Raw genomic sequence first — 16,307 nt, forward strand, 5'->3', positions numbered from 1 at the left:
TGCATTGAGTTTCCGCACCAGCGAAAAGAATTTGAATACGGAGGAAACTTTTCGCATGGCGAAATGTCACTTGCGATACTTTTCCGCAGAAACTGACTTATCGCGACTAATTGAATACGGCCCAATGTGGTATATGTACTAAGCCTTGGAGAGAAAGTGCCAACCAATCAGCTCCTAACTGTCATTTTTCAAACACAGCCTGTAAAATGGAAGTAACAAGCTGATTGGTTTGTACTTTCTCTCTCCCCAAGGCTTGATACATATAGCCAAATGGCTCTAAAGAGTAAACAGCAAGACAATAAATTCCAAAAGCAAAGAGAACTGGAGAGGAATTTATAAAACATCTTGAGGATTAAAAATCACAAAAGAACAATAAAGCACCATGTGATGAATACAGTAAGATCTTTACTGTAACATATCCATCTTGAATGAAAATATGACACTCAAAATAAGAAGACTTATTAACAGAAACTGGAAACATTATCCACATTAAGTCAGAAATTAGAAAAAGTAAAACACATAAATATAATACAGTCAATCTTTAAGATTATTAGCTTGTCAACAACTTGTAAGTTTGAGGTCCGGTTGTAAGGTCCATACAATACCTCGAGAGCAAATGTCTAACAAGACTTATTATATGGATAGTATATACCAGTCACACACTCTCAACTTAATTACTCTGCAACCTGCAGAGATGCCTAACAAAATATTAACGTGCCGCAGTAAAGTGTTTCCAAATCACTATCTGGATAACAGTGTCCTATGTTTGCAGTTGACAAGAAGATATTAGATATCCGCCTTCATACATTATTTGGTCATTAAATATTTTAGAATCCATGTTACATATTCACTATATAATACTGCAGGCTGAAAATATATCTCCAAGGGCTTATCTAGGACCCAAAGGATCTATAAGTAGAGAGGAGGGTGGTGCAGATTATTTTGTTGTCTGAACCTGGCATACAAAGATGTACTGAAGGGTAGGAAGGTACACTTATTTAGATCATGGTATATATAGTATGAAGCAAGGACTGCTTTAGCGGCTGAGTGCGGTCTGGAAGCTTTGCAGTAAAACAGAGAACTTGAAATTACTAAAAAGTATTACGGTCCCCCACCCCCTTAGGCAACTGCACATTTTAAAACATTTAATAAAAACCATAATAAATTGGTAAATCCTATACTCAAAATAGGTTATAACGCTCCTTAAGAGAGGATAATAGTAAGAGGAAAATTCAAGTTAAATCACTTGTAGGTAATTAATAACATCGACCATATTGTTCCTCTATACATTGGTTCTGCCAACTCCCATCCCCCTCCCACAAGAACACAAAATGTACCCTTATAACTGTTTAGTAACAAAGTGGATGAGTCTTGGTATAAAATATATGATTTCCTGAGGATTTCATGTAGCTACACATACTCGTTCATTAGGTGGGAAGAATTAAGGGGAAATTGCACATAACGTTGCAGCAAAACAAGTGTACTTCAGAAGTCCCTTAATCTACCAGTCTTACACTCCAACCACCAACGATGTATAGTGTAAAACAGCAGCTTGGCAGCCTCCGAGGACACTCCGCTGTAGTCCTAACTAGGATTGGCCAATGCAGTACATATGGCGGTGTCCATGCTTTCTTTAAAGTTCCCGTAGCTGAAAGTCCCTGGAAGCTCCATACAGTTAATGCCTTTCCTCGCAGAGGGAAAAACATGGCCGCAGTGGAAAAAAATGGATGGCTGTGGCTCGAAGCCAGCTGGTGGGATGGAGTCCAAACCTGTTGCAAAGTTCAAAATGTTCTCCAGGGAAACAGCAGTGATCCCATCTGCAAGAAATACAAATATAAAAAGCCACTAATGACATGTAGAAGAGTGAAATGTGCTTTTATGGGGGTAAAAAAACAAAAACTAAAAACAAAAACCGCAGAGCTGACCTTCCGTGTTTCCTAGATACTCCTCCCAAAGATTGATAGCATTATGCTTCTCAACAGGGCTGAAATTTGCATCATAAGTGATGGTGAAAAGTTTGGCTAGGTCTTTAGCAGTTAGCTTCTCGGGCTTCATGCACAGGACACCCCAGAAGGCAGTTGGGTAAGCTTGGATTTTCTCCAGCACCCCTAGTGTCTTCAAACCTTGTTTAAAGCTGAAAATACATATAAAAAAAAAAAAAAAAATTACTCTCTGTTCATTCCATTCTTAAATGTATAACGAGCATTTTAGGCCCTTCATTCACCAGGTCTCCCTCCTGCACGCCATCCAGTTACTACTAAGCACATAATATATGGGAAAGATTCCAGGACTGCACACCCTGAAAAAAAATAAATAAATTTATATATATATATATATATATATATATCTCAACTCCAAATTACTAATAATATATAAATGCAATAACATTTTGCAATCAATAGGAGGTTTTTAGCACAGTTAACACATTTTAACCCTTCACTGTTTATTCTGTATGTATTTCACTTTTTTATTTTCATTCTTTATATGCAGCTGTGGCTGCTCTTAACTATCTCTTTCACACTGCACTTTTCTTACCATGGCGGTGCCCTGGGGCGGCTTAGCTGGGCTAGTTTGGGGGTGTCCTGCGCTCTGGATTTGAATCCTAATATGTTAGGGACCTACCCTAAAGAGGTTACCTGGATATGGTGGGTAGACCCATAACCCTGGCCATGATTATGCTAAAAACCTCTATTGATTGCAAAATTTTATTGCATTTATATATTATTAATAATTTGGAGTCATGCACCTGAGATTTGTCTGTTTCTGTGTAAGCACAGAAAACACACTGGCAGAACAGTACACAGCAAGGGTGTGCACGATTGCGTGGCATTTATATCCTCTAAAGCTCACCTTTCAAGTGGCTCCTGAACTCTGCGGATTACGTGATAAGCCATCATATCCTTCACCAACATGGCCTTGTCACTCACAGTTTGTATAAGATGCAAAGTGCCAGTCTTCTGCAGATAGTCAAAATAATAGCCAGTAGCAGCCTTTAACTCACTAACCTTCTGACAAGACTGGATCTGTGATAGAACAGGAAACAAACAGGTAAAAAACGAACTTTACATTTATAGGATAGTTTTTTTCTTTTTCAAATTGCTGTGTATTAGAGTAGCCCTGTAAAAGGGAATTGGAATAGGCCAAAAATTGAGCTACAATAGCATTAAAAGGCAAAAACTTAAAAAGCTAATTGTTCACATTATGAATGCTCCATGAAAGGCACTCCAGCTCAGTAGACTGATTATTGTTACAGGGGGTGTCATACTGAGAATAAAATCCAACGAGCATTTGACTTATTATAAGAAAAAGGAGACGAGAAGTACTAAGCATTCCATTTTGAATTAAAACCACGACACAGCAGCTCTTATGATCAACCCTGTCATTTGTGGTGTGTAGCCTTCCGGATTTATGACCTGGACGTCCTTCTGTGCATGCGCGGCCATCAGCCAGAACAAGCTGCGGGAGTACCTCGGAGGAATCCTATTGGAGAATGACGTGAAAAGAAGCCCATAGGCCTATGGATAGATGGCTTTGCCTATTGGGTACAAGTACCGTAAAGTTTAGATTTCTGGAGCTTGTTACATCTAAAGAATGTGATCAAACTGCAGTTTGCGAAGGTATGACCGCATTTCAGCGATAGTAGATCCTGCCCGGAGAGTGAAATGGCAGATAATTTAAAGAGATTAAATTTATATAAAGAGGATTTTAAAACGGACCAAAAATAATGTTTAATGTATGGTTTCCCCAGCAGTAGAATTACTTAACAAAATAGTTAATAGAGGAGCTCACTGACCATCTCAGAGCGCACACACACACACACACACACACAAACAAACTAATGACTGTGCAAATAAGTGGTCTCAGAGACCTGCTTACATCTAACAACCATGGCAAGGGTAACAAGAGGAGCAGGAATCAGTGACTTTGGAACCTTATTATCCCTGCCCACATTACTTTCCTTACCGTTAATATCGCCTGTAAAACTTTAGGATCTGCTATGTCTCCTAAAACTGGCTGCACATGCTGAGAGTCATAGACGAGGCAATAGAAGAGTGTCGGAGACAGAAAGCTCGGAGCTGGCCCTCCATGCACCAGTGCCACTGCCAACATTCTGCCAGCTTCAAAGTACAGGTTACCTTGCAGTGCTGTGTAGTGATAAAGAAAAAGCATACAATGAAGATGGTCAGTGTAATGTTAAAGCCATGTGACAACGATAGCCAGATTAACGTAAATAAATACTTTTTTACTTTTCATTTTTTTAAAGCTTCCGGTAACCTATTACAAATCATTTTGCTATGGTTAAGGGGATTTACATCCTTCCATGCTGAAAATATAAAAACCCAGGGCATCAGTCACGCCAGGTGGTGCAGGGCTGGCAGTAAGTAGTGAATAACTTACATTTTTTACTTTAGAGACGTTTCAATGCTGTAACAGGTAAGGTGCCTACACACTATGCGATGTGGTCACGATGAAATATTGTGTCCGATTTACCCTTGAACTCTCCCCAGCAGCTCCCCAGCAGTCGTGGGCACGATTTGGTGTTAAAAACTGTCCAAATGTGACAAACGATCTATCGTGCCTCCTAATTATTCCAGTGCATCATGACTCAGATTGTCAGATCTTGCCTGCAGCACGGCAAGCTCTGAAAATGCGATGTACGACCTGCGGATACGCACATCGGCAGCGTGATCGCGAGTGGACACTCACGATTTGGGCATATTTTACAGGATCTCCCGTTCCGATGCGTCGGAATAAGGCGGATTGTGTAAAATATTGCCTAGTGTGTAGGCACCTTTAAACTCTGACATGAAGGCCCTCGTGGATTCTCAGTACCTAATGGTAAACAGTTTTATAAAGAGATATAGGTGTTTAGTAACCACACAAATTGAAAAGATTATACTTACCACCAATATTCAAAGAAAGGTTTTTGCATTCAGTTCCCTCAAACAAATCAGAGTCCTGGATGGCGTGAAGTAGAAACTTGAAGTACACAGAGATGGATACAGCTGGTTGCTGGCCATCTCCTGTGTGGTTTTGATCTATAAAGGATAACTGTAGAGTTCTGCAAGGAGAGAAGCTGCTTTTGCGGAAACACTTTAGGGAGCTCTTCCAAAGGGATTTTCTTTGCACTTGTAATGTGCACACTGAACTTTGTATTTGAGACCTCAGCTCCAGTACAATGTCAGAAATGGGTCTGTTCTGTATTTGAACCTGTCTTGGGAAAAAAAACACAAAAAACTCAAAGTTCAATACTATACAAAATATGTCATGATAAATGTGCATATGAGCAAGAAAACTGTCACGATAGCAACATCTCTCTTCACGAGGAATGATGTGGCTTTTACACAGCAGGCAAAACACACAATATCGGCGAGTATGATGCAATAGATTTCTAGAATATGTAGCTGTTCACTGGCCAACTTCAATATTTTGCTTTGCTTAGTGACTTTCAACAGACTAACAATTAAAGTATACTAGTAGTTATGGACCTGGCATCTGCCAAGTCAAATTCAGCCTGCAGCCGCCCCCGGTTTCACAACCCCCTTTCCAGGCTGCTCCCTGCCCCTCTCACCCCCTTAGGTCTCAGTACATGTCACACATCCACTGCACGGCGCGCACAGTGGGAGCAGAGGTCTGCACCATCCATGTTAGGTGTTACATGGACACACCACAGCTGCGATTAGATGACATGTAAACGTGCGTGATGACCCAATGTATATCAGGGTCCAGTTTTACAATAGTATATATCCCAGCAACTACATACTTTACACTTGTACAGGAAAGAAAAGCATGCCCGCTCACAAATCAAATACAGAAAATACAGAAGGCAGAAATAAAATGTGTGCACAGCTGAATGCTCTCTTGTGCGTTGAATCAACGATTCCAATCCAATATTCCACAATCTAGTGCAAAGTATTCTGACAGCCAGGCAAAATAGGAATCCTAATATTTGACACTTATTGATCATGTGAAATAAAGACATTTAAAGAAGCTTGAGAAGCATACTTTGTTGATACATTTTGGTTCTATAAGGTTTGTCTACAAGCTGCATATTCTAAAGGCCCCCATACATCAGAAATGGATTGCAGCAATCGTGCAATTTGCAATCGATTGTGTATAAAAATCTGCAATGTATGGGCTTCACAGATCGCAGATTGCAACCAAAAAGTGATTGTTTAATCAGATTGTCCAACATGTTGGATTTCACAGATCGATTGGGGCTGTAGATTGCTAGTGTATAGACATGATCAGCAGATTTGCAGACCGTTTCTAGCAAAATGATGGGCCTTTCAAGATTGCCAGATCTGTGTTTGCTGCAATTGATCTGCAAATCACTGAAAAAGATCTGTAGTGTATGGGCGCAGATTGCTCGATTGGGAAATCCTAAGATCGGGCAATAAATCTTCAAATTGTTTAATTGTGGTTTTCAGATTGCTGATGTATGGGGGCCTTAAGACTACTACATCCTTTACTCTCCCTGCATCCCATCCTTCTGTACATATTGCTGCCTCATTACTTTCCTCTCCTCTTACAAACACATATGAGCTTTTAACTTATCTATACTCTGACAATAACATCCACAACCTCTCACCATAAAAAACATTCAGACAAATCCCACAAATATATTTATCTCTCTCTCCTGTTGCTTCTATTAGCTGGTGACATATCACCAAATCCAGGCCTGACCCACATGCCACACCCACAGCGAACTATAAATCCAGCTAACCTCATAAACATTGCGTGCCTCCCTTCACCCTCCAAGTCACTAAAATGTGCCCTATGGAATGCACGCTCTGTCTGTAACAAACTAACATCCATCCATGACCTCTTTATTTCAACTAACCTCAACCTTCTGGCAATAACAGAAACATGGCTCACACAATCAGACACTGTCTCCCCTGCTGCACTTTCACATGGTAACCTACACTTCTCACACACCTCCAGGCCTGGTAATTGTAAAGGAGGTGGGGTAGGAATATTACTCTCCCAATCTTTCACATTCACAGTTCTCCCACAGGTACCTTCACTCACATTTACATCATTTGAAGTACATTCTATCATTACTTTCACCCCTTTCTCTCTGTGAGTTGCTGCTATCTATCGCCCACCTGGGCCACCGCAACAATTTCTGGAACATTTTTCAGCCTGGCTCCCTCACTTCCTATCCTCAGACATCTCCACCATCATTATGGGTGATTTCAATATCCCCATTGACAGTCCACAATCTCCTCATGCCTCCAAACTACTCTCTCTAACCTCCTCTCTTGGCCTCTCCCAATGGACTGACTCCTCTACTCATAAGGAGGGCCACTGCCTTGATCTTGTATTTACCAGACTATGCTCAGTTTCTGATTTCACTAATGCTCCTTTCCCTCTCTCAGATCACAATCTTATTACCTGCACACTTTCCTCCATTACATCAACCTCAATGTCAGTGAAATCAACCAAACCTCCTAAAACCAGCAGAAATATTAATGCAAATAACTTTCAACAACTATCTACCTCTCTACAACAACGACTCTCACTTCTCCTGAGACTGCTGCATCACACCTAAACCAGATTCTAGTAAAAGCCCTCGATGAAGTAGCTCCAGCTACCCATCACACTCCACGTAGACTTAGACGTCAACCATGGCATTCTAAGTTAACAAGGCATCTACAAAAACTCTCACGTAAAGTAGAACGTCAGTGGCGAATGTCTCGCACTCCACGTGACTTCCTCACATATAAGTCTATCTACAACTCTTATCGTACTGCTCTGGACACTGCCAAGCAAACGTATTTCCAATCTCTTATCTCTGCTCAAGCCTCTAACCCCAAGCGACTTTTTAATACATTTAAACTGCTTCTTACCCCTCCCTCACCCAAGCCACCTGCTACTATCTGTGCACAAGATCTTGCCTCCTATTTCAAGGACAAGATTGATAATATTCGAAATGAAATGTTATTCTCTTCCTCAGCTAGTGACCTACTCAATTCCTTACCTGAACCCTCTGGCACATTCTCTTCATTTGACCCCACAAATGAAGATGAAGTATCTACACTTCTCATCCTCCTACTCTATTACCTCTCCTCTAGATCCTATACCCTCACAAATTAGTAAAGCTCTGTCTCCTGTGCTCATCCCAACCCTAACTAAAATCTGTAATCTCTCTCTCTCTACTGGCATCTTTCCATCACTGTTCAAGCATGCAGCGATTACTCCCATTCTGAAAAAACAAAATTCTGACCCTAACACTCTCTCACATTACCGTCCTATCTCCCAGCTCCCATGCCCCTCCAAGCTACTGGAGAGACTGGTCTACACCCGCCTCTCACACTTTCTTAACACCCACAACTTATTGGACCCACTTCAGTCTGGCTTCCGTTCCCAGCGCTCCACAGAGACAGCACTGACTAAGGTAGTAAATGATCTGGTCACTGCCAAGGCTAAAGGCCATTACTCATTCCTAATTCTTCTAGATCTCTCTGCTGCTTTTGACACTGTTGACCACTCTCTTCTCGTACAAACATTACAATCCCTAGGTCTTAAAGACACAGCTCTTTCTTGATTCTCTTCCTACCTATCTGATCGCTCTTTTTCTGTTCGTTTTTCTGATTCTGCCTCCTCTTCGCTACCTCTATCAGTTGGAGTACCGCAAGGCTCTGTCTTAGGTCCTTTGTTATTCTCAATCTATACCACCTCTCTTGGCAAACTAATCCGCTCTTTTGGATTTCAGTACCATCTGTATGCGGATGATACTCAAATCTACCTATCCTCTCCAGATTTATCACCATCTGTATTGGTCCGTGTCACTGAATGTATTTCTGCCATTTTATCTTGGATGTCATCTCGCTACCTGAAACTTAATATTTCTAAAACAGAATTAATTATATTTCCACCGGCCAATAACAGGTACCAATCTGATCTCTTTATCACTGTTGATAACTCAATAATCCACCCCACCCCACAAGCTCGCTGCCTTGGTGTCATCTTTGATTCTTAACTGTCTTTTTTGTTCCCCACATTCAATCGGTCTCAAAATCATGTTACATACATCTTAAAAAACATATACAAAATTTGACCATATCTCACACAAGACACTGCAAAAACTCTAATCCATACACTCATTTCCCTCATTGACTATTGCAGTAGTCTCCTTACTGGTCTTCCCAAAAAAAGGCTATTGCCATTACAATCCATTATGAATGCAGCTGCGAGGCTGATTTTCCTTGCCAAATGTTCATCGTCTGCTGCCCCGCTCTGTCAGTCCCTCCATTGGTTGCCGATTTTCTACCATATTCAATACAAAATACTGTTACTTACACATAAGGCCATTAACCGAATTACACCAACATACATCTTTTTCACTCATCTCAAAATATCTCCCAACCCGACCTCTCCACTCAGCACAAGATCTGTGTGTCTCATCCCCACGCATTACTTGCTCCCATTTACGGTTACAGGACTTTCTTCGGGCTGCACCCACTCTATGGAATGCCTTACCACGCACAATAAGACTTACCTCTAGTCTTCAATCCTTCAAGCGTTCCCAGAAAACTCACCTCTTCAGACAAGCTTATCAGATTCCAGAACTGACCACATAACCTTCATAGCTTCCATGTCTTATTACATCCCCTCTCACAGTCCACACATAACCTCACATATTGTCTTTCCTTCACATACTCCTGACATTTGGCCGACATTCCTGTGTGACTGGATCATGCAGCCCACCAAGAAACTCTGCATTCTGGACGGACCAAACTGCAATATATATAGCACCTATCCTTGTGTATCAATGCCTATTTCCCTATAGATTGTAAGCTTGCAAGCAGGGCCCTCTTACCTCTATGTCTGTCTGTTATTACCCTGTTTTGTTCTATCAATGGTTCCAATTATAAAGCGCAACGGAATATGCTGCGCTATATAAGCAACTGTTAATAAATACCCCAAGATATTATAAATTGGCACAATAAGTTCTAGTTTTTGTTCTTTAGCAGCCAGCTACATTTGTGCCGATTTATAGCAAATACGATTTAAATGGACATGGGCTAGTACTTACTTTAAGAGGACTTGTCTAGGTGTTCTGGATCGTCTCGGACATTTTGGAGAAGGCTGTTCGACCCCAATTCCCGAATTCTCAGGCGTCTCAGATGGACCAAGTGATGCAGGACGTGATCTCTTTCCTGTACATGAGACAGGAGCCGTACTTAGTTTATTTTCTACAAAACAAACTACTTCATATAGTTCTTGAATTTCCAGCATGATCAGTTATAGCCTTGAGAAGAAAATCATACATGGAACCCAGCTCAAGCTCCTTAGAACAGTGCCTCTTATAGTTTTACAAGCCAGACACTAAAATAGCCATACCAGACAGATAATGGTCTTCCTGGATAAAAGCAACCAATATAAAGTAATAAAACATCAAACTAATCTTTCAGGCTTGGTGACTATACTCTACATATTCCATTAATGTACTGTATGCATTTGTTTGGTGATACCTAGTTTATAATTATAATAAAAAAAATAAAAAAAAAAATGTGGCTTCTAATGTAAGCAGCAAAAAGGGAAAACTACAGCACTGGTAAGATATAGGACAGATTGGGAAACAGCCAGTTACCTGGAGAGCAGCTGATGCTTTGACAGTCTGAGCACTCCCAGGTCTGGTTCACTTGCTCAATAGAGGCACAAGCCATGTGTGCACCACTGGATCCACAGCACTGGCAGCGCACAACTTCCCACCTACTGTAGGGGAAATAACATGGTTTACAAGTGTACCCCAGTGCCATATTAATGCATGCTAACAGGGAAGATGTTTTACAAAATCCACCCCATACAAATGAATAAGTGCTCCTACTCAGCTGTAAGTAGCATGGAAACAATGCCTCTCTAGCAGTTCAATGCTTTACTGAGCATTGCACGCGATCAAAGCGCATATTATATATATATATATATACATATATATATATATATACATATATATATATATACATATATATATATATACACATATATATATATATATACACACACATATATATACACACACACATATACACACACACATACTCCCTTCAGGGTTAGGATATTAGGAATATTTGTGACGAGTGTTTGGTCCTCCACCTCACACAAGGAGCGGAATTCAATTGTTTTTATCCCGTCGCGCCCGACGGAGATATTATATTCTTGCTCCTGTCGGGCGCGATCAGCTGCCAAGCGCTACATTTCAGCTCGCAGCCCCTGGGGGATGAGAGCTGAAATGTGCGAAAAGTGACATGTTTGGGCGCCCAAACATCACTTTTCGCGATCGCGCCCAGCACTTTGGTCGGGTTTAGCTGCTTTACGCGGCTAAACCTGACCTCTATGGGCGCGATCAGCGCGAAGAACGGCAGCAATTGAATGGCGGCCCGCGATCTCCTGTCACTTTAGACGGGAGATCCGGACCGCGTAATCAATTGAATTCCGCCCATTGTGCAGATGGCCTCCAAGTCAGACCGTGCGTGAGGGAATTTTGCTTTACATTTGGCACAGTAAAACCTTTTGTACAGCACAGTTCTTGTCCTGGGATTGTCCCCCAGAACTGCCCAGTTTTAAGGGTTTCATTTTTATTTGTACACTCTATTGGCAGGGTCCCCCTCTGAGCTAAGTCATTTAAGATGGCTTGGGAGACTGTCCTGGGAAAACGCTGGAAGATGTGGTCAGATATTCGACAGTGAGTTTATAAGACAAAAAACCTCCTATTTTCATATCTGGTGGGATTGTCCACCGATTTCTACATATTGGGACAAGGTTTTATTATTAGTAGGTGGTATCTTTAGCACTGTGCCTAGTAAGGATTCTTTACATGTTTTGTTATGTAAAGAGTTTCCCGACTCTCCTAAACCATATAACAAGCTATTTTAATGCAGCTAAACTTTTGATAGCCCCTAATTGGAAACAATCTACTGCACCTTCTATTTCAGAGTAAATAGAATTTGGTACACCGACTCCATGGAATGTATTACTGCTCTCCTCCATGATAAAGTTTCAAAATTCCATGAAGTTTGGACCCCATGGTACTTGCATTTTCATAGAACCCTTCCTGGTCTGAACCTTATAGAATATGCAGAAGTGGCGAACAGTACTAATATATTCTAGAAGTTTGGTTATACTTTTTGTGCCCTTATGACTCTGCTGCCTGGTGCTCCCTGCGCTCCTTCTCTCCCACACAATCCAGTTTTTATCTGTGTACTGTTCTTTCTTCAGATTTTTTATTTATTGGCATTATATTATGTACCATAGTTCTATTGTTATTTGTACTGTTATGTACTTTTGTTTATATGTGGCTCTGTATTGTTTGTTGTGGGAAAAATATTTTTGCTGCATGTATTCTTTTTTTTGTGTGTGTCTGTTATTTACCCTAATAAATAAATAATAATAATAAAAAAAAGTACTTGTTCACACAAAAAATAACCACCTTTCTGCTATAAGTATAGATTGGGGGCACAAGCCTGGTCACTAGAGTCTTGCAGAACCGCTGGAATGGCCATCGTGTATGTTGCTGCTGCCACTGCAAGTTGTCTAAACCTCCCTCTGATGAACCTGCTGCGGCAGGGAAATAGGTTAGGTTTTTGCTGTTCCAGACTCACCTGTGACTCTCTAAGCTTCACTGGGACATTCCTCACAAGTGCCACCTTAGCTAGTAGTGATATCACACCACTTTCTGTCAGTGGCAGTGTGGTAGAACAGTGGTTGGCCCAGGAGGTCACCCAATACAGATAATCTACCGCTGGAGTGGCTATACACAGAACCAGCTGCCTGGGAGCAGCCGGAGCTCACAGCGCGGCACTGACCAATCATCACATGTGCAGCAGCTGTCAGGTAAGCTTGGCGGCCGGATTCAGGCTGCTGCATATTATTCATCTTCCCTAGATCCACAGATTTATATATGTTATCCCCCTGTGACTCTTATAACTTTCGGCGACCTGTTCTTTTTTAGCTGTGACCCCCCTTTTGGGCCACCCTGCCATCATATTTGGATCTTGTTCACAGCTATCGAAGTGGCACATTTATGGTATACTTTAGAGTCAGAGTACACACAACAGATACACAGGTACTCCAATACAGTCCGTTTATCCTTAAAACCTGCTATTAAGCTATTCATCTATTTGGGGCTTTGTACTATAACAGGTTACTTGACTGCATAGTATGAAAGTATAGTAAGTGTGTTAAGTCTTTTTTTTTTTTTTAACAAATCTAAGTTTGATATTAACAATTGTGGTGTAATGTTTTAAGAAACAAAAAAAACATTGTATTTCTGAATGTTTTATTAATAAAAATATATATTGACAAAATCAGGCAGATCAATGTTATTGCTTGTTTCATTATACATTGTCTGTTGCGGGAGTCACTTCGCGAGCAGTCTGCAAGCAGATGTGCAGAGTGGAGGGAGAGATCTATGTCCGAAATGCAATGGAAGTATAGTAGATTTCCACGGCAGCCAATAGCGAGGGCTGCCAGGACGACAGATGTCGCTAGGCACCACCCACTTTCTTGACCCAAATGGAACAGGGCCCCCTGTGAACCAACAAACTATAGAAGGGGAAGGGAGACACTGCAGATTAGCAGTGCACCAGTCCATCCACCAGCGCATGCCGAACAAACCAGACTAAACCACCACTGACAGCCTCTAGGTGCGCTGTGTAGCTGCAGCGCAGAAGACTGCATGCTTGGTGTGCCCAAACAGATCTGTGGTGGGTCCCACCGAAGGCGCCCACGTTGCAGGCAGACTCTCAAATCCTGGAGTCTGCCTGCAGCAAAAGTAAAAACGGACAGGCTGCAGCCGCCTGAAGAAGGACGCATGGCTCCCCCAGGCACTTAAACTAAACTGAGTCAGGTGGGGTATAGAAGGGAAGGAGCTTATATTTACAGTACTGGGCTCCATTCACAACCATCTATTACCCAGAGTTCCAGAGTCCTCCAATGGAGGTAGGAGAAAGGATTGTTCATTAACATAGTGTACCAGAGACAAAACCCATAGCAACCAGTCTGTACTTAGCTGTGATCACTCCACTGCTATTTGCACTAACACAAGTGTCAGGCTGATTGTAATGGATTGTTTCACATACAATAGGCTAGAAAGGGACTCTGGTAAGAAAATTACCATGCCTTTGTCCTTTTCACTGCATGGGTGAGCAGCAAGGGATGGAAAATGGCCCAAGCAAAAAACAGGATTTTGGTACTTACCGATAAATCCCTTTCTCCGATTCCACAGGGGACACTGGAGTTCAAGACAGTGGGGTATAGACGGTGGTAGAGTAGAGCCTGGCACTTTAATTTAGAAGTGTGACTGGCTCCTCCCCCTCTATGCCCCATCAGCCCCAGTTTAAGAACTGAGCCCGAGAGGAGACGGAGGACAATAGGAAGACAAGGAGGAGAAAGTCCACAGAACTGAATAAGACAGATGGAAGGAGAACAGAGGAACCCACTGCAGGGAACACATGCAGTCACACAACCTTATAAGGAACCAACCAAAACGGCAGGTACGCAGCGCTGGGCGGTAAGTACCAAAATCCTGTTTTCTCCTTCATCCACTAGGGGACACTGGAGTTCAAGACAGTGGGGACGTCCCAAAGCCAACCTCCCGGGTGGGAAGCGCGGAGAACTGGCCGACCCCTTGGCCAAACCTAAACAGGGACCGCCAAGAACCGTAGGCCAAAAGAAAAGCCAAGGGCTGAGGATCAAGTGTCATAGAGCACAAAAGACAATCAAAATTCCATCACTGAACAGCCATAGAAATTCCACAACATACAGCATAGGTGGAAAGTTACAGAACGGCTAGCGAGGCAACGACCGCAGATGAGAAGCTACAGAACACTGTAATCTCAGCTGAAACAGACCAAACCGGACTGTTGGTAGCAGAGAGCTCCAACCAGAATCCATTGGAGAAGGTCAATAACACGAGAAGAACTCGAGAAAATCCCAATATAGAGTCGAAAACAGGAAGATGCCACAGTCGCAGGCAGAATAGTCCCAGCACTGCCGGACATAAACAAATCATACAGATACGTATAAAGATATCGACACTGATGCAACAGCCACCAAGGGAGAGCGAGCTACCCATATTGTGAAGCATCCCATATAGCAAGGTTAGAGCACTAGGACAACCATGAAAGTACCCGACAGGAACCTGTCAGAGTAATGAAAGTATCAACAGATACTGAACAGGAAAGCCAACCAGTGTACCTACAGCACCTGGTATTCCCAGGTGGTCTCCCATCCAAGTACTAACAAGGCCCAACACAGCATAGCTTCCAATATGATGTGTGGAGTGGCTGTAGTTTTTGCGTCAGGCATGGAACATAGTGAATGTCACACTTCCACGTAATATGTGCATTAGCCCATAGATGCACCCTAGGCCAGACCAAAGTGATTCTAATAGAATAGTGTCACTGTTTGCTATGTAGGAACTATGAACCTACACGCCCGTATAAGCTCGAAAAAGTGTAGAGCCAACAGATATGAACAGGTGCCATAAAGGAGTACATTGGCTGCTAGGACAGCAGCTAGGGTGCAGAAGAGAATAATGACTATGTAATGTTAGGTTGCATGGAATAGGAGCATCTTCCGAGACCTTACCTGTGAGCAACCAGAAGCCTTCTGGACGCTACATAGAATGTCACTGACCTTTTCCATCCCACAGCAACCTGCCTCAACTTTGAGAGTGGCTTTGTTGGGCAAGAACCCATGCTCAACAGCACTAACTGCAGTCTGGAGATGTTAGAAAATATTGTAGAAACTAGTAGAATGTTAGTGGAGACATGAAGGTCATCAACAGGACCACATTTTATACCAGAGCTTGTTCCATTAGGGATGTGTATCCATACAGAGATTATACATATACCCCAAAACTGGTCTGCTAGTGTATCATTACAATAACACTTATAATGATGAAGTACTTATAAGCCAAGAGGCAGAATTAAGGTATTAACTAAAACCCTGTACCGGTCAAGGAACACATGGAAATATCACCTATTAGATTATGGATCCCTACCAGTGACCCCTGACATCATAGTAGTCACAACAAGAGTGATATGGAAAACAAACATTTTACTTTATGCCCATCATCTAATATAACCCAGGCCTGACCCTGCCTATATCAGCAGGAGGCCCCAGTCCTTCAGGCATAGGAGCAGCAACTCTGTTGTAATTTAACCACTTAAGCCTTGAGGATGGAATAGAACTTGGATTCTCCATTCTCCGATAGGAAACGTATCTAGAGGCCACTGTAGAGATTCTGATTTCTGAGATAGCTTGTGCCGTATGCGACAAGTCAATAATATGGAATA

At 42.0% G+C, this 16,307-nt stretch overlaps 1 protein-coding gene across 1 annotated transcript in view; it reads right to left on the reverse strand.

The window, feature by feature from the left end:
* Nucleotides 1-384: 384 nt before the first annotated feature.
* The window catches only part of G2E3 (G2/M-phase specific E3 ubiquitin protein ligase), a 38,395-nt gene continuing 22,472 nt past the window's right edge, over nucleotides 385-16,307 (reverse strand). The window contains exons 9-15 of the mRNA XM_088456626.1: nucleotides 10,601-10,725; nucleotides 10,043-10,166; nucleotides 4,905-5,215; nucleotides 3,964-4,145; nucleotides 2,851-3,023; nucleotides 1,926-2,134; nucleotides 385-1,817 (exon numbers count right to left, since the gene is read on the reverse strand). Of these exons, the coding sequence (XP_088312752.1) occupies nucleotides 1,585-1,817; nucleotides 1,926-2,134; nucleotides 2,851-3,023; nucleotides 3,964-4,145; nucleotides 4,905-5,215; nucleotides 10,043-10,166; nucleotides 10,601-10,725 (1,357 nt within the window). The 3' untranslated portion in view covers nucleotides 385-1,584. The remainder of the gene's footprint in view (nucleotides 1,818-1,925; nucleotides 2,135-2,850; nucleotides 3,024-3,963; nucleotides 4,146-4,904; nucleotides 5,216-10,042; nucleotides 10,167-10,600; nucleotides 10,726-16,307) is intronic.

The sequence above is a fragment of the Taudactylus pleione genome, unplaced genomic scaffold (genome assembly GCF_031769625.1).
Source record: "Taudactylus pleione unplaced genomic scaffold, aTauple2 ptg000707l, whole genome shotgun sequence".
NCBI classification, from domain to species: Eukaryota; Metazoa; Chordata; class Amphibia; order Anura; family Myobatrachidae; genus Taudactylus; species Taudactylus pleione.